At 41.8% G+C, this 27,992-nt stretch overlaps 1 protein-coding gene across 1 annotated transcript; it reads right to left on the bottom strand.

Annotated features, from left to right (window-relative positions):
* Positions 1–608: 608 nt before the first annotated feature.
* ZRSR2 (zinc finger CCCH-type, RNA binding motif and serine/arginine rich 2) lies at positions 609–27,992 on the bottom strand. Its single transcript, XM_030305369.1, has 11 exons — positions 27,899–27,992; positions 27,369–27,448; positions 23,792–23,870; positions 18,937–19,045; positions 18,655–18,741; positions 15,494–15,532; positions 14,763–14,881; positions 9,653–9,866; positions 4,682–4,737; positions 3,809–3,918; positions 609–1,539 (listed from the first exon to the last, which is right to left on the bottom strand). The coding sequence occupies exons 1-11, from the start codon at positions 27,937–27,939 to the stop codon at positions 1,079–1,081; spliced, it is 1,395 nt and encodes a 464-aa protein (XP_030161229.1). The 5' UTR covers positions 27,940–27,992; the 3' UTR covers positions 609–1,078.

Raw genomic sequence — 27,992 nt, 5'->3', positions numbered from 1 at the left:
TCTTTAATGTTTATTTTTGAGAGAGAGAGACAGAGTACAAGCGGGGGTGGGGCAGAGGGAGAGGGAGACACAGAACCCGAAGCAGGCTCCAGGCTCCGAGCTGTCAGCACAGAGCCCGACGCAGGGCTGGAACTCACAAACTATGAGATCATGACCTGAGCCGAAGTCAGAGGCTTAACCGACTGAACCACCCAGGCGCCCCTCCCCCCTTTAAGTACTTTAAAGCAAAGTGAGTTTTAAAGTCAAAAAGCTGCTCAGCTATTGCATGTAGAGAAATCCAATAGATTATTAATAAAGGGCAAACAACCAGATTTAACAGCGATTAAATACAGAAAAAGTGTCTGGCTTAACCAATACATAGAGAAACAGAGTTAACCATAAAATTTACCAAACTGGCAAAGATTAAAATTTTACCAAATTGGCAAAGATTAAAATAACTTGGTGTTGTGGGAATAGAAAAATTCATTATTGAAAGAGTAAAATTTTTGCAGCCTTTCCAGAGGGCAATTTGTAAATGCTTCAGTAGTCCTATCTCTTGGTGTAATGTAATTTATCCTAAGGAAACCATCAGAAACGTGTGAAAGTATTTAAGGAGATCCACAGCAGGATTGTTTATAGCACTGGATTCTTTTAATCGTGCAAAATTAGGGAGAACTTTAAAATCCAACAATTAGGGATATGGTTGAATAAAACTGATAGACCCGCACCATGCAGTGAGAAAAGTAAGAGGGTTGACAAAATATGAGGTTTTGCATAGGAAGAAAAGCATATTCAACTGCAGCCACATATGATCTCTGTGTAAAAAACATTTGTACACATCCGTAAGAAGAGGAAAAAGACTTAAGCAATGCTCCAGTGTTGGTTATCACCAAGGGTTAGGATTACAAGTGATCTTCACATTATCTATACATTTTGTGTCTTCTATGCTAAACACACTGATTCTCAGAGAATAAAAGTATTTTGAAATAGGGTTCTTTCTGCCGGACTTGCTAATCCATCGAGCTCAGAGCCCTCTACTACCCAAGTATGAAGCAGCCCTCACAAATAAGATGTACGATCATTTCGGAACAAAATCGGTTTATTTGGATTTGGGACTCTGCGTTGTCCTGTCTCTGCTGCCTGACCTCCTCCTGCCACGACTCCTGGACCTGGAGGAACTCTGGCTCCGGCTGGCCCGGATGCGGCTGCCATCCCTTTTTCTTCCTCTACTGCGCGAACTGTGCCTCTCGCGACTCTTGGACAGGTGTTTGTGAGACTTCTTCCCCCGGTGGCTGCTTCTCCTTTTCCTGTCAGCTTCCCCATTTCTCTTGTAGGAATGCGACGGACTAGGGCTCCTCCGCCTCCTGGGCCTCCCGTAGTAGTCGTCGTGGTGGCCCATCCTCTCTCTCCTGTCTGAGCCCTTGCCAAATGAGGAGCCAGTCCGATCTGGAGACAGGTAGATGTCTCTGTTAGCCTCCCAAAACTCATTGTTGGGATTTCGGAACACGTGGAGAAAGTTGCAGTGTTTTCCTCTTGGACACTGTTGTATTTCAAATAAACCTGCAATGGCACAGTGAGGAAACAGCATTTACTGCTGGCACTTGATCCTTTTCAGAGGGTACACTGCCGATGTTTGGAGGTGATAGACCTATCTTCTCCTGCGTATGTGAAAGGGGCTTACAGGGGAGCTTGGGTGGTTGATCGGTTAAGCGTCTGATTCTTGGTCTCGACTCACGTCATGATCTCACGGTTCGTGGGATCGAGCCCCGCATGGGGCTCTGCACTGACAGCTCCGAGCCCGCTTGGGGTTCTCTCTCTTCCTCTCTCTCTCTCTCTCTCTGCTTCTCCCCTGCTCTGTCTCTCCATAAATAAATAAGAAAATAAAAGGGGCTTACATAAATTGATGGCATAGCTCTGGTTCCCACAATTTCAAAAATATTCAAATGCTCTAACAAATGGCACTGTGAAAAGGTAACAAGCCAGAAGTTTTAATTAACCAGAGTCTCCTGTTCCCCGACTGCATGACAGTGTGCAGTGCAAGCGAACAAATGGTGACCACATCCTTTTTTTTTTAGGGTTGCACCATCCCACTGATGGACAGTGTAAATCCCTAACACTGAACACCCAGCCCTTCGGAGTCCCTGCCTTACACTTTAAGAAGATGGTAAACACTGGCCAAATGCTTTTAAATTTATACCAAGTGCTTGTAATATAAAAGATTCTTGTCAAAGGTAAAATCTATCTGAACGATTCAGAGATCCTCATGAGGTTTTCAAACTTTTTTTTTTTTTCAATTGGTAAATTCCCCAAATATGGAAAACAGTGAAAAGTGAAATCCCTCCACACCACACGTTATAAACAAAAAGTCAGGATGGACCAGAGTCCTAAATGTAAGATGTGAAACCATATGACTCTTTGAAGAAAACATACAAGTAAAATCTTTGGGACACTGGGCTGAGCAATGGATTCTTAGATAGGACACGAAAAGCACAAGCAAAAAAAGAGAAAAAAAACAGATTAAATAGATTTCATCACAACTAAAACCTTTTGTGCTTTACAGGACATGATCAAAGTGAACAGGCAGCATAATGGGAGAACACATTTGCAAATCCTATATGCAATAAGGGGCTTGTCTGCAGAACAGATCAAGCCCTCTTACAACCCAGTAATAGAAAGTCAACCTAATTAACAAGGGGTGAAGTATCTAAATAGACATCTCCCCAAAGAAGTTCTACAAATGGCCAATAATGAGGACACACGAAAACTGCTCAATGTCATTAGTTACAAGGGAATATCACAAAGTGGTTGTTTAAAAAACGTGAAACCGTCTCAATGTCACACCCAGAGGTACCTCACTGAAGTCACACTGGATTCCCAGGAACCGACAAAAATAACCACCTTTGGGGAAAAAACAGTTCCGTCTCTTGCAGCCCACAAGCTTTCAAATGTAAGACGGAAAAGTTGGGCTTTCCAAAGGAAGGAACTCTAAATTATCACACACACACCCCCCCGCCTTCAATAAATGGTTTTTAAGTGACAGCATCCATTAAGACCACGCTGCCAAAGATAAAGAATTCGAAAATCATAGATTCTTTTTAATAGTAGGCTTTAAGCAGACAAGTGTAAAGCCAAGAAAGGGAAAGGGTAAGAGAAGCGCTCCCCTGAGGCACGGATCGCTCTATCTCTTTGCTCCCGGAATGGTTCAACAATAAAGAGTTTGGCCAAGCCCATGTGACAGAGACGAAACAATAATGAGGCCTTCAAAACTGCCAGCTGTTCAAAGGACAGACTCCTTCCTGGACGCGGTAGCCACACCGCGATGAGTCCGTCTGACCTAACGCACCCTCACCACACCCCACCATCATCGCTCTCCACTGCACAAACGCATGTCTTTCGAGCGAGGCAGGACATGTTATCATGTTTTAGGTGGCAAAGATGACAGGAGATTCGTTAGGGATAAAGACGGGGAAACAAACCAAGCTTGAGTGAGGGGAGTCCCTCTGACCGCCACGAGGAAGACGCGGCTTCCCACTGACACAACTCCCAGGCTTCCTCAAGTTTTAGAGCCCAGGACTGAGGACCAGAACACGGAGGTTCTAGCCTCCACTCTGCCACCGAGACACTGGGACTTCAGTCACCTCATCCATAAAGTGACCCACGAGTCTATTACAGATCTAAAACGGGAGGGCCTTTATAGGACGACCTCTGCTCGTCCGGTGTGAGGCAAAAGCTATGTTTCACCCCTTTAAAAGACCGCTTTTTTCCCTTAAGAAAGCCCTCTTATACAACACTGGAACGAGTGGCGTAAAACCACCGTGCTGTATTTTACCACAAATTGCCATTTTCCACCGAGTCACCGGGCAGAATTCGCACTGGAGCTGCCGTCCCGCGTACCATCGCCCATTAAACAGAGACAGGGCTGCTTGGCATTCTTCTTCCCTTTAAAAAACACACATTAAAGGGTGCATTTTACAGTAACTTTCTATTACGTAGATAAGCCCTACTGGTAATTAACCCTTCTAGTAGTTTATCATAGGACCACCAAGTCCACTGCTTTTACTCGAAGGAGTCCTCATGAGAGCATTCAAGCCCCTGACGCTCACAATCTATTCAGGAACACTTCGTACTAACCCTCTTGAGAGGTTCTGATGAATGGCCACCGGCCGGAGGCAAAGCTGCTTAAACCAAAGATCCGACCATTCAAAACACAGACTGTCGGAGCCTCTCCTTTCTCAGCTAGGACTGCTAGTTTTCTTATCACAATGGTTAATTTAACCCATTAGCCATGGCATGGCCCAAACCAACAGCAAGACAGGCAGAAATGATACACCGATTGCTTTCTCAGTGGGCCAAATGCACGGAGATTACTTGGGGCTTCAATTTCTGGCTCTTTCACTGTATACTTTGCTGTTCTCTATTCTAGATCCCCCTTTCCAGTTTGTATTTTAATTATTAAAACTATGTAAGTAAAAAATAACCATTGCAAAAGACTCAAAACTATGTTAAGTGTACAACGGATAAAATACAAATGCATTTTCAAATCCCTTCTATATAGATTTCTATATTAGCTCTTGATATTTACATTTTTAAAAATACCATGCATATGAAAGCGATATATTTAGTGGAAGAACCCCAGATGGCAACATAATCACAACACTATACCATGACAAAACGTGAAGATGTTTATGTTCCAAATACTTACGATTGGTACTGAACATACACATTGCCTCTCAGGTGAGGTTCCAAGTTGCAGCTGACCTAAGGAGCAATGAAAAATTTGATTTAAAAAAATGGAGGAAGGGGCACCTGGGTGGCTCAGTTGGCCAAGCGTCCGACTCTTGGTTTCTGCTCGGGTCACGATCTCACGGCTTGTGGGTTCAGGCCCCACGTTGGGCTCCATGCTGACAGTGCAGAGCCTCCTTGGGGTTCGCTCTTTCCTTCTCTCTGCTTCTCCCCACCCGTGCTCTCTCACTCTCAAAATAAATAAGTAAAACTTAAAAAAAAATCTTATGAAGAAAAATGAAGGAAAAGAACCCCCCCCCCACCTCCCAGGTCATCACAGGCATCTTGTCCAGAGTAACACTACCAAAAGTAGTTATCATTTGAAGATTCCAAAACCCAGATACGATACCACTCACAGGTCTATTTAAGGCATGCTTCAGCACACAGCAGTGTTGCAGGCCCCAATTATTTGATCCCTGTTGATTTAGATTCATTTTTCATAGATGTGGAATGCTTCACACATACATAAAAATATAGAGAACAAAAATCAACCCATACATACACCACCCAGATTCAACACTAAGGCTTTCTATTTTTGACTAAGAATGTTTAAATATGCAAAACATGAAAGACCCAGTTGAAACCCCTTCTGCCTATTTTCCCTCCCCCATCACACGGAAGAGCACTAGCCTGAGGCTGGCGTATCCTTCACATTCCAAATGGAAACACACACACATAGCTATATGCACACAGACAGGCATATACACATATATGCATGCCATAAAATACACAGGTATATTATGTATAGACAGGTCTATTATGAATAAATGGGGGTATTTTTTGTGAATATACGGGTATATTTATGTTTACATATGCAAAGAAACTTGTATATGTATTGACAAATAATGTATAGTATTGCTTTGTACATTTAAAATTTTTACAAAAGTAGCATATATTTTACATTCTTTTTTCAAGGTATCATCACATAAACATGACTCATTTTAACTATATGCTGGATAGATCAAATTTTCAAATTTATTTAGCTACTCCTTTAAATGATAAATATCCAAGGTGCTTCCAATTTTTCATCAGCAAACAGTGCTGCAATAGGCATCCCTGAACGTGTCTCCGTGGGTAGGATCTCTCTGGTATGCATAATTAGAAGTGCTGTCCCAGTTATACGTACCTTCCACTTCACTAAGTATTGACAAAGTGCTCTCTGAAGTGGTTTTGCTGATGGACACTTCCTCACCCAGTCTTAGTATTAACAGAATTTATAACTTTTCACCTGATAGGTGTGAATAATCTCATTTAATATGCACTGTTCTATTACTAGTCAGGTTGAACATTTGATCATTTGCCTTCAAAAATGACAAATCTGGACACACAGATCAATGGAATGAAAGCTCAAAAATATACCCACGATTATATGGTCAATTAATTTTCAACAAAGGAGGCAAGAATATGCAATGGGAAAAAGTCTCTTTTATAAATGGTGCTGTGAAAACATGCAAAGGAATGAAACCGGACCACTTTCTCACACCATACACAAAAATAAACTCAAAATGGATGAAGGACCTAAATGTGAGACCTGAAACCATAAAAATCCTAGAAGACAGCACAGGCAGTAATGTCTCTGACATCAGCCAAAACAACATTTTTCGAGATAAGTCTCCTGAGGCAAGGGAAACAAAAGCAAAAATAAACTATTGGGACTTCATCAAAATAAAAAGTTTCTACACAGCAAAGGTAACAATCAATAAAACTAATAAAAGGCAACCTATGGAATGGGAGAAGATATTTGTGAATGTCATATCCAATAAAGGGTTAGTATCCAACATATATAAAGAACTTATACAACTCAACACCCAAAAAACAAATAATCCAAGTAAAAATGGGAAGGCAGGGGCACCTGGGTAGCTCAGTCAGTTAAGTGTCCGACTCTTGGTATCAGCTCAGGTTGTGATCCCACAGTTGTAGCTTCAAGCCCTGCATCGGGCTCCATGCTCAGTGTGGAACCTGCTTGGGATTCTTTCTCTCCCCCTCTCTCTGCCCTCCTCTGCTCGTGGCTCTCTCTCTCAAAAATAGATACTAAACCTTTTTAAAAATAATAAAAATGGGAAGACATGGCAGCACCTGGGTGGCTCAGTAGGTTAAGCATCTGACTCTTGGTTTTGGCTCAGGTCAAGATCTCATGGGTTTGTGAGATGGAGCCCTGTGTCAGGCTCTGCACTGACAGTGTGGAGCCTGCTTGGGATTCTCTCTCTCCTCTCTCTACCCCTCCCGTGCTGTTTTCTCTCTCTCTCTCTCTCTCTCTCTCTCTCTCTCTGTCTCAAAAATAAACATTTAAAAAAAAAATGGGAAGACACTAACAGACATTTCTCCAAAGACATCCAGATGGCCAACAGACACACGAAAAGCAGCTCAACATCACTATCAGGAAGTGCAAATAAACACCACAATAAGATACCACCTCAAACCCCGTCAGAATGGCTAAAATCAAAAAGACAAGAAACAACAAGTGCTGGCAAGTATGCAGAGAAAAAAGAACCATTGTGTACCGTTGGTAGGAATGCAAACTGGTGCAGCCACTGTGGAAGACAGTATGGAGGTTCAAAAAATTAAAAATAGAATCACCATATGATCCAGTAATAGTACTACTGGCTATTTACCCACAGAAAATGAAAACACTAATTTAAAAGGACACATCCACCTTTATGTTTATAGCAACGTTATTTACAATAGCCAAATTATGGAAACAACCCAAGTGTCCACTGAAGGGATAAAGAAGACCTGGTAATATACAATGGAATGTCCTTCAGCCATAAAAAGAATGAAATGTTGCCATTTGCAACAACATGGATAGAGCTAGAGAGTAGAATGCTAAGCGAAGTAAGTCAGAGAAAGACAAAGACCATGATTTCACCCATATATACAATTTTAAAAAATAAAGGAAAAAAAATGAAACTGAAAAACTAGAGAACAGATAGTTACCAGAGGGGAGGTGGGGTGGGGAGGGAAGGGGATTAAGAGTATACTTATCTTGACAAGCACTGAAAAATATACAGAATTTTGGAATCACTATATTGTACACCTGAAACTAACACTGTATGTTAACTATGGTGAAATTAAAATAAACTTAAATTAAAAAAATAGGACTTGTTTTTTTATTTAATGGTATAAGAAGGTCCTCAAATATTGATACAAATGTTTAGCTTTTATTTTCAAAATGAACCTACATTGTTACAAATTTGTTCTAGAGTATTTTTATTAGAGTATCCACAAAGAGGCAGATCCATAATGATAGCTTCTAACCCCTTCCTTAGAAGGAGGACTAAAAGGCCTGGGGAGGCCATGTCAGTTACACCAGCAACTTTAGAGATCATTTAATCCAGTGGCTCCCAAGGACCCATTAATTTTCCATGATAAATTCAATATTTTGGAAATTTTCTTACCAAACACCTTTCCATTTAGAACTTCCAATGTGATTAGCATGAGCTTAGCCAATAAAATTCTAAACCAGAAAAAAAACCACGCCATGGCTAGCGGGTGCAGCCCATTAGAACGAATGGTGGGGTCCCCACTAAGCAGGTGGAAGTTTTGAAAGCAGCCGCACCACTGACTTCACAGAAGCAGTATAACGTAGGCCCACAGGTGGTCCCACAGATCAGAACGCACTGATGTAGTCAAAGTCCCTCCCCTTCGGGATGAGGCAGAGGCAGGAAGAGGTAAAATGACACGCTCAAAAACCCAGAGCTACTCAAAGCACGCAGACTCCTCCCTCGGTCGCGCTGCTAACGTGCTACTGTGCCGTGTGGGGCCGGCCCTTCCACTCTCGTGTTCACTGCCTGTGTCGAGAAGCGGTGTGAAGACTGGAAGGAAGGTGCACGCCACAGAAATAAAACATAAAGGGGGAAGAGAAATTTTAAAATAATTTTTTTTTAATTTGGCACTCAGTGGACAGAAGTATAGCTTTGGCTTCCGTGAGTGCTGCTGGTGCTTAGCAATTGCTCTGTTCCCTGGCTATTACACCTTGCCCCTGGTCAGTGCCAATGAACAGGGGGAAAAAACAGGATTTTATTCCTTTTTTTTCCCCTCCAAATTATGGGACGTTTTCCCCACCCTAACACAGCAAAATCATTCAGGTTCGGATCTGATCAAATCACAGATGAGGTAGGAGGCCATGCTATGCTAGGATTCAATTCCTGGGTCCTGAGAGCAGCAGCTATTGACCTCTGCCTTTATTCTTGCCTTAAGGAATGTTCTCAAATAACTATCTGTAACCCGAAAGGCTCTTTTTTTTCCACCCAGGATGCTGCACCACAAGCCATGATTTGGAGAACACCGTGTTCAGTATTGAGAGTATTGAATGAACAAAAACAATGTCAAAAAAAGGAATCAAGGTTTCTTTTCTAGGGTAGCTCCAGAAGACCGAATAGGTTCCTAGGATGGAGACTGCAAGCAGGCACCATAAACAAAACGCAACAAATTCAGTAAGTGGTGTTCCACTGTATACACTGCGGCTCTAGGTAAGATCCACTACAGTTGGAAGGGAGGGGGTGCATCCTCTGTCATACACAGCCTCTAAACGAATGCCGGGATGGTTATGTGCAGGACCTTATGCTGAGAGTTCATAGGCTGGGAAAGAGTTGGACTATAAAGGTACTATGAATAGATGAGAGATCCTTCCATCCATCTAGACCCTGGAATCCAGGAAATAGCACACTAGTACACAGGACTTCATGCAGTCCTCTACTGCACAGACACCGACGCAGGGGGGAGGCCAAGGAAATCACATTTGAGCGCCTGGGTGCCCACCAGTGGACTAGGTGCTGTACCATCACACACACCCAACCCAGGCAGGGAGCCTACACCCTAGCACTCATGTCCTACGGGGCACTTTGGTGGGAGGTGAGCAGTCCCCTCCTTCATGTGCATTGTGCACGCCCACCTTGAACTGGATCACTTTCCCAACGTTCTTGAACTCGGGAAGCACGTCATCATAGAAGTCCAGGAACTGCTGGTAGGTTTCCTCTTCACTGTACTCTAGGCTTGCATCAGGGTCATAGTCGTCCCTTCTGCACTGCTCCATCCCAAATGTCGTAAACATGCTTTTAATCAGAAGTGTGGGACTCGAGGATGGGAAATTGTGTTTACGTGAGCACCTGCATACGAAAGGGAGACTTAAATGCAGCAGTCCAATAGTTACAGTATCAAAAGCTCACTTTAAACTTTGGGATAGAGACCCAAATAACTTGGTTGTTTCCACTTACTTGCAAGATAATAAGCCCTATCCAGATGTCCAATTTCAACACCTAAACTGTTCTAAGACTGACCAATATACTTGCTTTCATGAAGATGTAAAGTTGGGAATTATTTCCAAGTTCATATGCCATTCAGCTGCCTTTTGGTGATGCTCACAAAGCCTCCTACATGTAAAAGTGCAGGAAAAAAAAGGTCCACTGCCATGACAGATTGTGGTGACAGCACGAAGATACCGGATGTGGAACTCAGGAGGAAGGTGAGAACAATACGATCCTGGTTCCATACAATCTTCAACTAACTCCATGCTTAGAGAATATAATCTAAGAGTTTCGAGCTAACGGAATACTTCAATTTCACATGTGTATAGCATTTCATGGTTTCTGTGGCATTTTTATATTTATTCCTCTGATCCTTGCAACCCATTAGGACAGTCAGGGCCAGTATTTTCCCCACTTTGCAAAGAGGGAAGCTGAGGCCTAGAGAAGCATACTTATCCAAGTCACATGGCTGGTAAGAGAGGATTCAAGAGATCTGAGTTCACCTAATGCCTGTTCATTATATGGTGTGATGAATGCAATTAGTTTTCATGTAATGAAGAGGGTAACCATTATGAAGAACATTTTTCTTTTCACAGTTTAAACTGAATCATGTTATACCTGAATATTTTAAGTCTTTTATATGAGTTTACTTTATTTACTTCCTTCTCCAAAAATGAGGGGCAAAAAATGTAGTTCAGGGTTCTAAATCATCAAATTTTCCTGATTAGATTTCTATTAAAAAATTGGTTGAGGCAAAATTTTCAAGAAAAAAAAAATCCCCACAACTTAGGAAGAAAAAAAGCTGAAGAAAAAGGCAAGTGTTAGAAAAATCAATGGCCTTGAAATGCCTAAATGTTGAACTCCTACTCACTTTCCACATCTGTAATACATCTGTGCACCGAGAGAGACAACGCATACAAAGTGCCTCCCATACATCATACCCAGTACAGAGATGCACAGTGTCCATTAATGTGAAATGTACAAAGGACCCTCCTATATAGATTCAGTTAGAAACCTTGTGATGAGATCCATCTTCCCAAGTAGAGCTACCAGCAATACAGAGAGTGAAACCTCAACCTGACTACAAGTGTTGGTGGTGAATCAGAATTTTCCAAGTACGAAGCACATACAGACTTCAACAAGAAACCAAGTTAACAAGGTTAAAATTCTGCTCATGGGATTATTACATCTGAATGAACTTGGCTCTAATTCCCAGGGTGTCAAATGAGCATTTGAGTTTTGGAACAGAGCCAAAGTCCCTGTCTAGGGAAAATCCCCACTTGGCCTGGAGACAGTCCATACAATCGGAGTTCATTCGGGGCCAGCCCTAAAGCGCCTACTGAGAAGTCCTCTCAGACAAGAGAGATCTGGGAAGGCAATCTAAAGGTGTGGTACCAAACCTGTGTGACTCCCAGAATCACTGGAAGGAACGGAGATTTCTCAGGTTCTGTTCCAGACCATCTGTTAAGAGCTCAGGGTGGGAAACCCATATTTTCACAGTAACTCTCCCCACCTGATACTGAAGGTCAGCCATGTTTGCGAAGCCATGGTTTAGGCTTATCATGCAGTTAGTTGAGTAGAGAGTAAGATTGCCACGAAATCACATAATAAGACATTACCCTACCCAAGGTCGGCCCGTGAACCATATGGTCTCCAGATGCCCCCTCAGGTATAGCCAACTGACTACACCTCTTTTTCTCTTCCTGAGGGGGCACTCAAGGTCCCCACTACCTTTGTCCTCCACAGAACCAAGTTACATCCTGAAATTAGGCTGCAACCATTTATTGAAGGTCTCTGTAAGAAACATTTTTGGCAGGGGCACCTGGGTGGTTCAGTCAGTTAAGCGTCCAACTTCGGCCCAGGTCATGATCTCACGGTTTGTGAGTTCGAGCCCCACATCGGGCGCTGTGTTGACAAGTCAGAGCCTGGAGCCTGGTTCCAATTCTGTGTCTCCCTCTCTCTCTGCCTCTCCCCCACTCATGCTCTCTCTTTCTCTCAAAAATAAACACGAAAAAAAATTAAAAAAAAAAAAAAACATTTTTGGGAAAATTTTGTAAGCAGCTGTTAATAAAACATCTATCAAAGTGTCCATCTCCTTACTCCAGGTCTTTACGCAGTATTCCATGGGAGAAACATGTAGAATCTGATGCCTGGAAAATCTCTGTCTTTCCGGAGATACCACTCATTCTTCCTTTTTGGTAAGAACTAAGTGAGCCATTATCTGCCCAGGCTATGTTACAATCCAGGGCCAAATGTACCGCCCATTCACAATAGGTCACTTTCTCCTCCCTTCCTTGTTCTCCATTTCTCTGGGTAAACTTAGTGCAGTAGATTACGAGCCCTCTTTAAATCACTCCTGGAAATCAGTGAATTATAAATATTCTGATAAATAAGTTTTACTTTTCATCAGCAATTATGTTTTCAGGAGGAAAAAAAATAGAACTCCCCTCAAAGCTGTGACTCCAAGAAGTATCAATTCCAGAAAGGTTCCAGAATTGAACTGTGTACTAATTACGAAAACAAAACCACCGAAGAAATGCTTAGGTTATGGAAGTGTCTGTCTGATAATGGGACAAGCCTCAACAGCAAAGAACGGTTGTGTGAGTCTGGAGCAAGTCACCGCAGCCCTCTGTCGAAGAGGAACAGCTTCATTGTCTGAAGGGATGGCGCTGGATTTCAAAATTGCTCATTGCATAGAATCCGATTTCACAATTCATCACTGGAACGATGAAAGTACCCAAATGTTCCCAATTTCACGTGCCAAGGAAAATACTAAGAAATGTTCACAAACTAATCTGATCACTGCCAATTATCTCCTTGAAACGATTCTCAGGGCAGGGTTTTGAGAGCCTGACAGTCCGCTCTCCTTTCGGCAAACAAGTACTGCTGGCTGACTGCCTGAAATCATTTAGGCCATCTCCCCTTCTCTCATTTCTGCCCATCGAAAGGAGAATTTAGAATCACATGAGCACAGTCTTCAAATTCAAGGAAATGCTAGAGATACATCACAAACGAGAAGTCCTTCAGCTAGAAAACTTTAAACGCAATCTGGTTCGGCTACCCACACAAATGTGAATGTGTATTGAGGCTCAACAGTTCTCTTTGGTGGGGGGTGTTTAACATCAATTATGACTATTTCTTGATGAAATTAAGTAAATTTCAGGAAACACTTCTGAAGGTACAAAGGGGAATAAAGTCTCTTCTCCTTTCCCTAGTTCCCAGTTCCTCAAGAGGATGCTTCCAGTACTGACCGCATCCTGTGAGCCCTTTCACAGATACTGTATGTTTACACAAGCCCAGGTCTAAATTGTAAATGGAGCTACGCGTCCTATGTTAGTGGCTCTCAATCCCAGGGCGCATGAGAAATGTCTGAGGGCCTTTCAACAGTAAGGCTGCCCAAGTCTCACAGATTTACTCAACTTAAGGTAGGACACAAACTTTTTAAAGCTTTCTAGAGGATTCTAACGTGCACCTGGATTGAGAACCATTGCTCTTAAAAAATGTAAAAGGGCATGAGGGCTTAAATGAGAAATGAAAAATAAAAAATAAGAGAAAGTTCACATTTTCAAAGAAGGAAATGAAACTCATGGCATGGATAATTTTATGAATCAAGTGAGCAACAACATAAAGTTTTCTCATTAAATACATATGAATTTGCTTATTCATATCCCTTTTGGGATTAACAGGACACTAAGAAATGATTAGATCTCTTCTGCCGAATGCTTAGTAATGATCAGATTTTTGTCTTGGATAGATTAATTCACCATTATGAATTATTTATCTACTTTGAGTTGTTCATTCATAAATAAGCCAAATTATAAAAATCATCAACGCCTGGCATATACCATTTAAATATCTGCTAAATGAATGAAGACACTGACACTTAGTTCTCCACATGAATGTCCTGTTTCAAAAACACTGAGCCACAAGAGGTGGAACTGAGTGTCTCAGAGAATGAGGGCAACCAGAACACAATGAAAGTAGCAGCAAACACTCAAGACAGTGTTTGCCATGTGCCCACCACGGTCCTCTGTGCTCTCCCCGCACGCGCTCCTCGCAGCCTCACAACTGCCTCCCTTGGAAGGGAGATATACCATTTTTAATCCCCAGTTTAGAAATGAGGAAGCTAAGGCACAGAAAGTTTAAGTAACTTTCTCTCTCTCTTTTTTTTTTCTTAAGTAACTTTCTCAAAGTGACAGCTGCTGGAGTCAGTTTCTGCACCCAGGGTCTGTTCCTCCATCAGAACAGACAGACTGAGAATGGAGAATTACAATACTTTTCCTCACTCCCTCCGGTCCTGTCTTTCACAGATAGCCCTCTGGGCATGCCAATTTTTTAAATTTAAATTTTAAACTTTCATTAATTAACTTATTATTTTTTTGAGGCATGCCAATTTTTTAAAGCCTCTTTTGCGCACAGTGTCGGCCATTCAAAAAAAGAAAGCCAAGCTACTCCAGCGTATTGAGCTACATCATTTCCCCATCCAAACCGCCCCACGCAGACCCATGCAAGCACAGGAAGAGAATGAGAAGCAAAAGGTCTTCGTGAAGCCGTGGAAGGAGGGGAAAGGAAGCCCGGTCAGAGAACCAGCCTGAGCCCGCCCAGGGAACGGGTACAGGAGGAACAGCGGGCTGCAGAAGTGGCAAGAATGCAGCAGGTACCTGATTGCAAACATGTCAAACTCAAGCCTGTGATGCTCCCAAAAAGAGAACTGAAGACCCTCGACATTTCAATTCACGATAAAGCAAAATTAGTTACCTATCTCCAAATCTGCACGCTCCTGTTTTACTGTAGAATGGACAATTAGCTCGGTCTTTCTCCATTATCCGTAAGTCCGTCGGTGGTTCTGGGTTTTGCCATGTGGCACCATTTTCCAACTGTTGAAAATAACCATGACTTTACTGGTGGTGTAAAAATCCACAAATAACTCAATGTTTCAAACATATCCAAATATTTTGGCCAACAATAAAAAATCGAGTTAAGAATATATACACTTGGGTCATAATACACAATTGAGACTTCACAAACAACTGTCTGGAGACACGCACTGGGTGTTTGTTGGCTCCCACTCACTGCCCACAGCGGGCATCACTGTGGCTACCAGGAGTAGTCGCCAAGGTTTGCCTGCTGCCCATCCATTCTGAACAGGGTCAAAGGACTTGTCAGGGAGCCACCCCTGAGGGAATGTTACGCTGCGCTGTAGCAAATTAAACCGTCTATTTTGGGGAAACAGCGTGTCATGTTGCTCACACACACTTTAAGGACTATAAATAAGCAACATCCACAGGGCTGATTTGATACCATTTGCTTTTGTTTGTCAGGAAACTCCTGCCGTTGTTGTCGCTGCCGTAAAAAAGTCACAGAGCCACAAAAGAGATTCCAATATTCAGACATGACCTAAATAGCTTACCACAAAATTAACATTACTAGAACTGTTTTTATAGAAATGTTCACTAGTTTCGAATTCTGAATGGAAGGTTTAAAAATACCTCGTTTTCAGCCTGCTCCAGCATCTTCTGCACAGCTTCCTACAAATGGTGCAAACACAGGACTAATGAAAACGTGCAAGTCAGGAAAGTCACGTCTGGTTTCTCTGGTTAAGAATCTCAAGTGTAACAATTAAAAAAAAAAAAACAACAACCAACAACAAAAACAAACCACACACACAAAAGGCTTCAGGTTCTAGTTTGTTCTCTTCTAGCACAGATCTTCTGAAAAGCCTTCAAAGTACATATGGCTGAGAATGTTTATTCAAATAGGGCATTGAACAGCTCACATGGCAAAACAGTCTTATAAGTTTCAGTAATAGTACCATTTAGCATATTTACTCATATATACCATATTCTAGCTTTTAAGATGAGTGATCTAGTATTAGTGAATATTACAAAATGTAATGCTCAGGTGAAACGTCATCACCACTTAAGAGAGGTTAAATCATGACATGAACAGTAGTAATTCGGGTTGATGACAAAATCTCAAAGTTTTTGGTAAGGCAAAGGAAATCCTGCAATATGCCAGTCAATTCTGAGCTCACTGTCACTTAAACACATTTTAAAATCTTCTTGACAGACCTCTCTTCCCCAGCCCCTGAGAGCATGACCTAGAAGACTCATCCGTCTGGCTGCTGGAGAACTCTACCTAGCCACGTGGGGTGCTGGCTTAGTGTGCCCACGGGCACAGCTCTAGCTCTTTCCTATCCCCATCCACCTGGCTGCCCCACACCTGGTAACTGGTGCTGCCATTTGCTGGCTTGTTCCGCCTAACAGCCTAAAAAGTAGAACTGGAATGCCTCTCCTTCTTCCCCTCCCTGTCCACTCAATCTACAAGCTGGAGTCCCAGTGACTTTGCCTCCACACACCCCAAATCTGTGTGATTGATACGAATCTGATATGAAGCACTCCCCTTGTTCAAACCACCATCATGTCCGATCTGGAACAGACTGTCTAATCGGTCACTCTATATCCACTCTTGCCTCCTTGGGTCACTGCTCCCTGCTCCCCAGCCCCCCTTCTTTACACAAGGCATCCCATCTGTTGGGATGCCTGGGTGGCTCAGTCGGTTGAGCGTCCGACTTCGGTTCAGGTCATGATCTTGCGCTCCGTGAGTTTGAGCCCCACATCCGGCTCTGTGCTGACAGCTCAGAGCCTGGAGCCTGTTTCAGATTCTGTGTCTCCCTCTCTCTCTGACTCTCCCCCAGTTCATGCTCTGTCTCTCTCTGTCTCAAAAATAAATAAACGTTAAAAAAAATTTTTTTTAATAAAAAAATGATCTGTTAAGGGTACAGATATAAATTAAATGAAGTCAAACCCTGCTTAAAAACCGTGCAATGGCTTCCCATGACACTTAACATAAAACCTAAACTCCTCCTCCCAATCCAGGAGGCCTTACATGATCTGACCCTGCCTACGTTCCTGACCTCCTCCCTAGCCCCCACCACTCTCTCCTTTGTTCTCTAAGATTTCAGACACCCTGACATTTTTTCAGCTCCGTGCTCAGGTTCTTCCCTCTGCCTGGATCCCTTCTCCCAAGATCTCTGCATTCAGCTCAAACATCGGCTCCTTAGACAAGTCTTCCTTGATGAGGGCAATCTAAAAAAGTACATTCCGACCTAATCACTATTACATGACTCTGCTTTCTTTCTTTGTAGCACTTACCATTATCTCAAAGCACTTAAAATTATTTTTTGCTTACTTATTACCTAGTTCCCCCATCTAAAACACTCGGGGAGAGCAAGGACTGTCTTTTTCACCATTCTACCTCCATCTACTAGAAAAGTACCGAGCATACAGCAGAAACACAGATTGCATATCTCTTTATACATGTTTAGAACCTACTTCATTCTACCTGCCTTTCTGTAATGTCTCACCAGGCTTTTTTTCAAACAAAAGCCTTAGTTTTTTTTTTTTAAAAGAAGCCTTAGTTTTTATCTGATGCCAGAAAGACCTCAATTGAGAATATTCTACGGTTAAAATGGGAATCGATTACTCTGTAAAATAATGACAAGCTCCCAACTGTTTTCCTGCCCCCTAAAAACCTAGCATGGTCTCATTTGTAACGCAGCTCTCAAATAAGGGTGTTAAAAATCTGCACTGCAATTAACTGAAGGCCTGAGACACAAAAAACAAAGTTCACAGAGGCTGCTTCTACCCTATCACAACTAGGACAAACAAATCCATTTTTCTCCATGATAAGGTGAGTACCCATTTTTATGCTATTCAAACTTGGGAATATGATGGAAAAGATACATCCTGATGAGTCAGTCAAGGAATGATGAGCTGTGGGATCTTGGAAATAAATACACAGCATTAAGGAACAGCAGCAAAACACATCAAAGCAATCTTTAAAACATCCTGGAAGATATATACATAGACCTCATACATTTCTTTCTTTAATGAGTGACTACGTGTTACCTACAATGACCTTGATAGCCAAGTTGGAAAGGGAGTCAATATTTAGCAACAAAAAATATTTCCTAATTCCTCAATATGTGAGTTTGTGATTTCTTTCAACCAATTCATTCTTGCTGACATGCCATAAGCAGCTAAGTGTCTTATTTACTAAATAAGTGTGGAAACCATACAAAATATTCTCTGAATGAGTCAACCCATATACAACAGAAGCTCAGAAAAACACTTTGGTGTGAATGTGAAGAGCCAGAGCAAAAAAAAAAAAAAAACAAAACAACACTTGCACTAGAGTGATACAAAGTATAAAGCAGGGGCCAGATGCTTGTTTTTAGAAATAGTTTTACTGGAACACAGCCACAACCATTTATTTATATATTATCTCTGGCTGTTTTCATGGCGCACCAACAGAGTTGGATATTTGCAAGAGAGACCATACAAACTACAAAACCTAAAATATTTACTCTCTGGCCTTTACAGAAAAAGTGTGCCAATCCCTGGTATAAAGGGGAAGATGGGTAGTTGCAGGAAAACGTTAATTTAAGGTATCTGCCATTGCAAAGACCTAAAGCAGAGCATCATAAGGCAACTCTAGTGTGTATCTATACAAAACAGGCCTCTTGCTAACCAGGAAAACAAAGTCCAAACCCTGATATGCCTATAGCTTATTCCTCAGCCCCAGCCCAGCCCAGATCTGCGCACTGAGAGGATACGCAGTGCGTTTATCCTCCTGTGACAGGAATCACCTCTCTTTCTCTCTTCTCCTGTAGCTTCTGCTCCTCCTCTTCTCTCTCTTTTCTCTGCTGCTCTTCCCATTCTTCCTTTAACTTTCTCTTTACAGAAAAAAAGAAAAGGAAAGGTAATTCTTCTCACACACTTTTTAAAAACATGTAACGTATGGGGAAGATAAAGTAAAAGCTTTACCACTGGTAAAATGGATAATATCTATTCTTTTAAGTTCAAAACCCTAACTCTTAATTAGAGTTATTTGGTTAACTAGTTAGCTGGTTATCTGATGAATACCATACCTCTTGTTCTTCCTGTCGTTTTCGAGCTGCCTCCTCCTTTTCTTTCTTTATTCTGAATTCTTCTTGTGCTTTCTGCTCCCGAAGCAACCATGCCTCATGTAATTTTTGCCTATCAATGTAATGATGCAATCAAACAAAAGAAATGAGCATTAATCTACAAATACACCCAATGATAGCAAAATGATGAAGCTATCATGAAAGATATTTTCCAGAAAGCAGGTAAGTGGAAAGTAAGAGGAACAGAAGATATGAGTAGCTATCTTGGAAAAGCACTGCATCTCAGTAGCTCTTTTCCTAGAGAGTGACAGCTGAAAATCACTACGTGTACATTTGATACCTGTGACATCTTTTACATAGAACGATGACGCTACAACTTTCCCTTTAGGTTGACCATTGTGATGTTTAGGTGTCAATAAAGATGCCAAGTTTCGAAGCACCATCTAGCTTTTCCTGTTCCGAGGGTCCTATCCTTTCTCTTCTATGCATTTTACAAGTAGTGATGGAAGACCGCAGCACCATGAAAACCTGCCATCTGCTGCCATAGATCTTTGATGGCTAGTCTAGACAGTTAAGACACTCCTGTGGCTTGCCCCAAGCACCTACACTGCTCGAAGAAGGGAAATAAAACTATACCTGATCTTGTCTTTAAAATAAAGCTACAGGCTTTAAGATGACAAGGAGTTATAAAAGTAAATGAGCAAGTGTCTAGTTTATTTTTGAAAATGGCCAATTATAAAGAGTTATGTTATCTTAAAATGGCAAGCGTCTCAGACATCCAATAGCACAAGGTTCTAATTGAAAGATACGTTACATTTCAAAAGTTCAAAAGTCAAGCAGGTGTCTATCTACGTATTTCTTTACTTATTTTTAATTTTTATTTTGGAGAGAGGGAGAGAGAGACAAAGCATAAGCAGGGGAGGATCAGAAAGAGAGGGAGACACAGAATCTGAAGCAGGCTCCAGGATCTGAGCTGTCAGCACAGAGCCTGACGCAGGGCTCGAACCCACAAACCATGAGATCATGGCCTGAGCCGAAGTGGGACACTTAACCAACTGAGCCACCCAAGTGCCCCATGGTGTTTAGAACCTAGATTGCCATTTTGCCACTGAATTTGTAAAAGAGAAGTGAAATATGAGAAAGGAGTTAAATAAGGTTTTATGTCTAGTCTGGGGAACCTATTCACAGTATCAAATACCCTACGGGAAAATAGATTTCATTTCCAAGCACAGATGGTAGGAACACATCTTTTACCCATGGTAAAGATGGGCACACCGCATACATCAACATTCCGGTGCACATTGTAGGTTACATATAGATGTTTCAGTGTGTAGGACTCTAATTTATGAATCTTTTGAGGAATATATTAATTGTATACCAACCAAAAAAACAAAGTGCATATAAATCTAAGACCTCAAAAGAGTAAAATGGCAAAACTTTACAGTTTAGCAACTTGAATACAGTGTTGAGAACTAGGACTGCAGAGCTCTGGTCACTTAAGTACATCAAGTCCCTGCCCTGGGAAGCCTGGAGCAGATTCTAGCACGGCTTGCCGCAGTGGAAGGCTTGTCCTTAGACTGACCCCCCAGAAACCCCACCCCCACCCCCGCGAAAATGCCTGCCTGAGAAAGCTCAACACTGCCAGGAAAATGGAGCATTTGCTGTAGCCAACACAGGATGACCGGCCCTTGCCCTCCCTTAGAGCATTTACTAAAAAGGGCTTATGATTGTGAATAGGTCTCTCTCCAGGACCCGAGAGCCATTCGCTGGACATGCAGTCTTTAAGAAGGAGAAGGCCTCTGTGTCCCAGCCTCTGTGAGAGGACAGACTCCTGAATTCTCTGCCTGCCTGCTGACAAACGCAGCTGGCCCGGTCACATTTACACTGACTGACCCTTTGTACTTCTTCACCTCTTGAATTCTCCTGGGCCCCTATACTCCTCCCGCTCTCTCCCTTTAAAAGGCGCAAATCTCCCCTGCACAAATCAGAATGGAGCTCAGCTCTTTCCCCTACAGTCAGGAGAAACGGGACACAATCTGTTCTCACCACTTTCAAGCCTGCCCGTGTTATTCTCTGATGCTATACATCTGTGTTAAGGCAGTACATAAAGCCATACGGTACTGCCAGAGAATTAGTTCTCTTGTTTTTCAACAACACGGTATCATGCAACTTGTACAGGAACCAAAAAAAAAAAAAAAGTAACACAAATATCTGTTTATGTGATTTAAAAGCAGCGCCTCAAATAAATGGGAAAACAAAAAAGTGACTTCCCTATATCATACCATGTATATCCTCTTCATCGTAAGAGGAATCTAAAACAAGCAGAGTTATTACAGCACCGCCCATCTGCTAACATGATGGTAAGCATATACACCTGCCGACTCATTCCGTCACCCTAATTCTATGAGGTGGGTACTATGATTGATTTTATTTCCATTTTATCTCCAGATTTAAGATGAGGAAATTGAAGTTAGAGAGATAAGCAACTGGAACACAGCATGTAAGTGGCAGGGCCATGGCTGCAATGCAGCTCTGGCTGAATCAACTCCAAGGCCTGCACCACCACTGTATTTTCTCTTGGCATTTTGCTGATTGCACCTATTTATGTGCTTAGGTGGAAAACAGGAACAAACTACATGCAAAGAAGCAACATTCCCTACTAAACACATATAGCTAGAGGGTGTCTATAAAGTTTTCTACTCCTTTTAAAAAACATTTACTTTTTATTGAGGCAAAATATATGTACCATAAAATTTAGGATTTTAACCATTTTTAAGTGTATGGTTGAACAGCATTAAGTACATGCACATTATTCTGCACCACTTGGGAAAAAAAAAAAACAAACTACCCCCTGAAAAATATTGAGGAGAAAATAGAATATGTTCATCATCTTGGGATGGAGTAGGCCTTTTACAGTCCAGACACCAAGGCCAGATATCACGATGAAAGTTGAGGACGTGAAAATCAAACTATGGTGAGTAATCCCATAAGCCAAGTTAGGACTGATGACAAATGAGAAAAACATATATCATACATATGACACATAAAGGATCAATATCTTTTTTAAAATTTTTCTTTACATTTTTTTTTAAATTTATTTATGTTGAGAGAGAGAGAGCGCGCGCGCACGAGGAGCAGAGACAGGCAGGGAGAGAGAATGCCAAACTCCGCACTGTCAGCACAGAACCCAATGCGGGGCTCGAACTCATGAACTGTGAGATCATGACCTGAGCCAAGAGTCAGACGCTCAACCAACCGAGCCACCCAGGCGCCCCAACGATTAATAGTAATAATACTGCTTACACAACAAACTTTAAAAACATGTATCCCAAAAAAGAAAGGTGCAAGACTTAATCTAAAATAGGTAATAAAATATATTAAAAAGTACACAGGCTTACTAATTAAGAAATGTATATTTGAAACAATGAAATACAACTTTTACGACAGGAGGTTTAAAAATAGATGCCTAGTGTGAGTGAAGGTATGGGGAAATGGGCACCTCGATTCACAGCTTGAAGGGCTGCATAATGGGATGCCCTTTCTACCCAACCACCTACATTTTACATGTACTTATCCTTTGATCCCAACAATTCCGTTTCTAGGCATTTTCCTGAGTAAAAAACAGGACAATTACCAACGATACATAAGCGTGGATACTCATGGCAACTTTTTACTGAATTATAAAAAATACCTAAGTATAAATTAATAAATAATAGGAAATTCATAGTAAATAATAAGTGAACGTTATTTAATAGCAAATAACCTAAACGTCCATCAGTAGAGAACTATGAATTATGAATAAAGAATTATGCCACATTCAAACAATGGACACTATGTTGCCACTGAAACTGTTGAATCGGGTATGTGAATCAACACTGAAATATAGGTCCTGGGGCGCCTGGGTGGCTCAGTTGGTTAAGTGTCCAACTTCAGCTCAGGTCATGATCTCGAAGTCCATGAGTCTGAGCCCTGCTTTGGGCTCTGTGCTGACAGCTTGGAGCCTGGAGCCTGCTTCAGATTCTGGGTCTCCTCTCTCTGCCCCTCCCTGCTCATGCTGTCTCTGTCTCTCAAAAATGACTAAACATTAAAAAAAAAATTTGAAATATAGGTCCTATATATTATGCAAAAAAAGCAATTTAAAAAATGTATAAATATCCTCCCATTATAGAAATAAACATGTATAGTACATTTACACGCTTAAATTTTTTTTTTTTAGAGAGAGAGAGAGAGCACAAGTAGGGGAGACAGAGGAAGAGAGACAGTGAATCTTAAGCAGACTGCACACTCAGTGCAGAGCTCAAAATGGGCCATTTTTTTAATTGAAAAAAAAATTTGTTTTTTAACGTTTATTCATTTTTGAGAGCCAGAGCATGAGTGGGGGAGGGGCAGAGACAGAGGGAGACAGAATCCAAAGCAGGCTCCAGGCTCTGGGCTGTCAGCACAGAGCCCGGTGCATGGCTCAAACCCACGGACCACGAGATCATGACTTAAGCCGAAGTCAGACACTTAACTGAATGAGCCATTCAGGTGCTCCCCCGACCCCCACTTACATTTTTAATGGTGGCTATCTTTGGGTGTGCTGATTTCATTGAAGCCCTTTCACTTTTTTACACTTATTTCAATTTCTCTTTCAAAAACATTTATAAATTAGCAAAAATAGTGAAAAATACTTCCATTTAAGAAAAATGAGAACATCTAACTTTAGTCTGTCAAGTAGAGATTTAAATAGTTTATCCAAGGTATTTTATAAGACCTATGCTGTATAAGATATTATAAAGACCTGTACTAGTTCATAAAGACTTATAAAATTCAAATAAAACAACTGGGTTCATGAGGAAGTGCTCCGATCACTGCTGACCTCTCTATCTCCAACAGCATCTCTTCTTCTAGGTGTTGTTCTTCAATAAAAGCATCCTCCTCCTCCTTCTGTGAGAGTCCTAAGGGAATTTAAATGTTTTATTAAACGATCTGAATATTGTAAAACCTTGGTCAATGATTCAGAAAGAAAAAAGAAAAAAGATAAAAGCTAATCTTTACAATTATGGTACGAACCTGTTTTTAAAGCCTTCTAATAATAAAGGGTCTAACAATAAAGGCTTCAACCAAATGTGTAACAATTTTGATACCCAAAAAGAACAATAATGGTAGATAACACATTAAATTTAAAAAATTAATTGATGCTTCCATCGTCATACTCAAAAAGGAGGTGGGGTGTGAGAAGGAACATTCATTTTTACAGAAAAACGGCAACGAAAAAAATGTAGAAAGGCCGTCATTTTTGCAACCCCTACTTAAGAACTATTTAGACAAAAATGCTAGAAACATTGGATGAAAGCTTGTTGGCAAGAAATTTATTTACCCCACCTCAAAACATGAGCGCACGGACGAGTACTAATTCCAAAGGGGGAATACCCTTTGCCATGGAGCCATCTGATTGGTGACACTTTGACCGCTCCTAGCGTTACTAAGAGCAAAACAATGTGACATCACAGGCCCTCTGAGGTGTGCAATGACAGGTATACAGCATCGGCTTTGTAGTACTTGTCACAAGGAGTATAACCGTAAGCTAATCAGAAGATAGGCTAATCCAGAAGTCTGGGTGTTCCACCAGACAACTACTGTGGGCTTTGCACAATAATCAGTCTTGGTTTGGGAAAGTTCCAGTATGGCCTATATATCACAACTGAGGTATTGTTCCTTTACTTGGCTACAAGTTTGATATTGTGGTCTTTATTCTTAGGAGATGCAGGATGAAGTATTTAGGGATGAGAAGTCATGATATCTGCAAATGACATGCAAAGAGTTCAGAAAAAAATGTGTACATATGTATCCATATATATCAAGAGAAAGTAAGGCAAATTGTTAACAACTGGGAGATTTAGATGAAGGGTTCGTGGATGTTTATTGCACCATTTTTTCAACTTTCTGTACACTGGACCATTTCAAAATAAGAATGTAGGAAAGTATTTTTAATATAATAAAAACTTTTATCCTTTCCTAGTCATAATTTAAATTTGAGAAAAAAGGAAGAAAACTGAAGTGATCCTAAGGAAATATAACAGAAGATCTCAGACTTAAAGGAAAAAGATTTTGTATCTGCCACATATATGTTGAGTACAGGTCTAATCAAAGGCACACCCAGTCCTAGATAATTTACTTAAGCGACTAAACATTATTATTTCAGCACCTGAAATTAAAATAGGTAAAAATAAAAAAAAAATTAGGGTAAATCCTAACTCACACAGAATAAAATCTAATTATTCAGATCATTAAATGATCTAATTTACAGAGAGGGCCTTCCAAAGAACCTGGCAATGGGGCTATGATTGATTCACTTACAGAGGTATTCCCGTAGAGTAGACATTGCCCGGGCACAGATGATGCTCAAAAACATGTTGCCTGACTCACTCAACCCCTCCATCCTCTCAAAATCAAGCTCATACTCCTCAGAGGTGATCACTAACAGTACGAGGTATAGCATTTGCTCTATACGTACAACCAAATATATGTAAGGATATATATAAGTATAGTATATCTAACCGTATTATACATATAACTGTACATATTGGAATCAGACAACTTGCTTTTTATTCTTAATGTCACCTTGGTTTCTGAGAAGGCAGCTCATTTCAGGCTATTTCAAGTAGAACTGGATGCTAAAGAGGCTTCTTGTAAATGAGCGGTCAATATTCCAGAAATTTCTACCACTCAGTTTCCAACCCACTCTTACAGAATATCTCTTCTAGCTTACTGGGTATTGTTTGCCCATCTGACATGTGCTACAATTAATAGCAGTGTTTGGTAGGCCACACTATTCATGAAGCACCACTAAGAATTAGGAGTTGGAGTGGGCCAAAGTTGGGGCAGTAGTCCAAAGACAAGTGCTTAGTCTTGGATGTGCCATTAGCTATACAATCCTGACCAAACCAGTGACTGCATCCTTCAACTGACTGAACTGCCAAGGGACATGACCAGCTTGCTTCTCCACAAAGGCTCACTCTGAAAGCACTTTGCAAAGTCAAAAGGGGAGGGGGGGAATCAACACAATACAAACAGGTCTAGGATTTAAAACAGGGAAGATTAACAAGTTAAAAAAAAAAGTTATGTTGGAAGAAAACAGGTTAAGTACACAAAGTACTGTAGCTGAGGTCGTTAAGGGGAATGAGGGTGGGGCAGACACCAAGGACATCAATAACTGCAACCTGCCCTGTTTTTTCTTTTTATCCCTGAAGCTTTATCCTGCGTTTAGTGGTTCAGTGTCGAATGAGTAAAAGAGAGACACTAACACAGGCCCCAGGTAAACACACCACTCTTCCCATTTTAAATATTCCAAGTATTGCTACTAAAATAATTACCGGGCAACTCCAAGAGTAAATGAAATGTCTATAACTATGTTTCCCAAGGCCAGAGAATCTTGGTTACTTGAGGCCATTGCGGTGGACTGCAAGAAGTGTCTAGATACATTTGTGCAATGTATCCAAATATCAAACCATTACATTGTATCCATAAAACTACTGCAGTGAGGACTATAACTCAAAAGAGAGAGAGAGAGAGAGAGAGAGAGAATTGTCTGAATAATCGGGGTGGCAACCCTAACACAGTACTGTGTTGCTTCAGTGCTTCCATCAGCCTCTATAATGACTATGTAACTTTTAAAACTGCGTTAGTACTAATTTCATTGTATTAAGCAGGCAGGTTTAATATATAAATGTTAGATTCTGCCATGTGAAGGACAAATGACACCACAGCCAGTACAGACGAAGGTGCCACAGTATTTTAATAGGAATAAAAAAAAAAAAACGCTAAATAACCACAGGGCAACACTAGCAGTGGCATTCCAAACTCCAATCAGTACGATAATCATGCTTGTAAGCTTGCTTCACATCATCCCTAACATTACATTCACGTAGATTTGGATTTTACTGGATGTGTAATTTCACTTGGTTTGGTAATCTGTAAAGACATTGTTTTCTGGTCAGTTTCGTATCCAGTTTTGCGCTCAGATACATTTAAATGACAACAATAATCGGAGCCCACAAAGGGTCTGTTACTCGAGAAACGGTGAGGAAACTTGTGCAAAAGGTCTAAACCCCTCGAGCCCTGCTGGTTTTACAAAGGGAAACATTCACCGAATACTTACTATGTGCAAGGGCTGTGCTAGCTGCTGTAATTCATGATGCCTGCACCTGTAATACCGGATACTTCATAAATACTTACACACGACCAGGGGCGATTCACCATGTCCTGTCCCCCCTCTTTTTAGTACGTTAACAGCGTTTCGGAAGTGGGTCTAACCTAACGGCACCCGGGAGGCAGGGGCCGCAGTAATTTTTCAGCGCGTACAATACTTGGCTTCTTTCTGGCACGGGGGCTTCAAGTCAGGACGGGAGCGGAGACAGCAATTTCTGACACACAAAACGGGCTGGGGAAATTACCTGAATCTCTCAATCGAGCGAGTTCCTGCCGCCGTTTCTTTCGTTTCTCCTTCTTCAGGGCGGCTCTGAACTTTTTGTGACTGGAAGATTGAGACACGCACACGCCAGCATCACTTGACCGCACCTGCGGCGCTGCCGGAGCTTTCCGCTCCCCCCCCCCACTTCCCCTCCCCGCCCGCCCGCTCCGCGCGCCGTCTCCCCGGCGCCCAGTACAGGAAATCGCTCGGGTGCCCGGGAGTGAAATCTTGCCTCCCGTGTTTTAATCACACAACACGGATTTACTCTCGCCTCGCCGTTCCACAAGCAGACGGCAGGTCTTTTCCATCCCGCCCCCCGGTCCCCTCCTCACCTCCCTGAACCCACACACGCCGGTGACAGCCTGGGGCGCGCCCGAGGAAGTGCTCGAGCGGCCACGGTGGCTCTTGCCTGGCCCAGCTCCCTTCTCCCTCCTGTCTACGCATCCTCCATGTCCAGCCTCGGCCAGCTCCGTCCCCTCTTCTCATCAGTTCATCTGTCACAGCCCAGCCTACCTCGGTTTCTCCGGAAACATCATCTTCCCGGGCGCCGCCATGTTGTCAGGGCAGCCACGCCCCTACGAGCTGGCCGGAAGAGGCCGGCTGACAA

The sequence above is a fragment of the Lynx canadensis genome, chromosome X, assembly GCF_007474595.2.
Source record: "Lynx canadensis isolate LIC74 chromosome X, mLynCan4.pri.v2, whole genome shotgun sequence".
NCBI lineage: Eukaryota > Metazoa > Chordata > Mammalia > Carnivora > Felidae > Lynx > Lynx canadensis.
The sequence above is the reverse complement of the archived record's forward strand: the minus strand, read 5'-3'. Positions and strand labels throughout refer to the sequence as shown.

What these genes read in the sequence shown, in the direction of transcription:
- ZRSR2 (XM_030305369.1), bottom strand. Translation starts at nt 27,939, where the DNA reads ATGGCGGCGCCCGGGAAGATGATGTTTCCGGAGAAACCGAG. An exon ending in ATGTTTCCGGAGAAACCGAG is followed by an intron (nt 27,449 to 27,898) that starts GTAGGCTGGGCT and finishes TCAATCTTCCAG; the next exon opens with TCACAAAAAGTTCAGAGCCG. An exon ending in AGGAGAAGAGAGAAAGAGAG is followed by an intron (nt 15,533 to 18,654) that starts GTGATTCCTGTC and finishes CACCATTTGTAG; the next exon opens with GAAGCTGTGCAGAAGATGCT.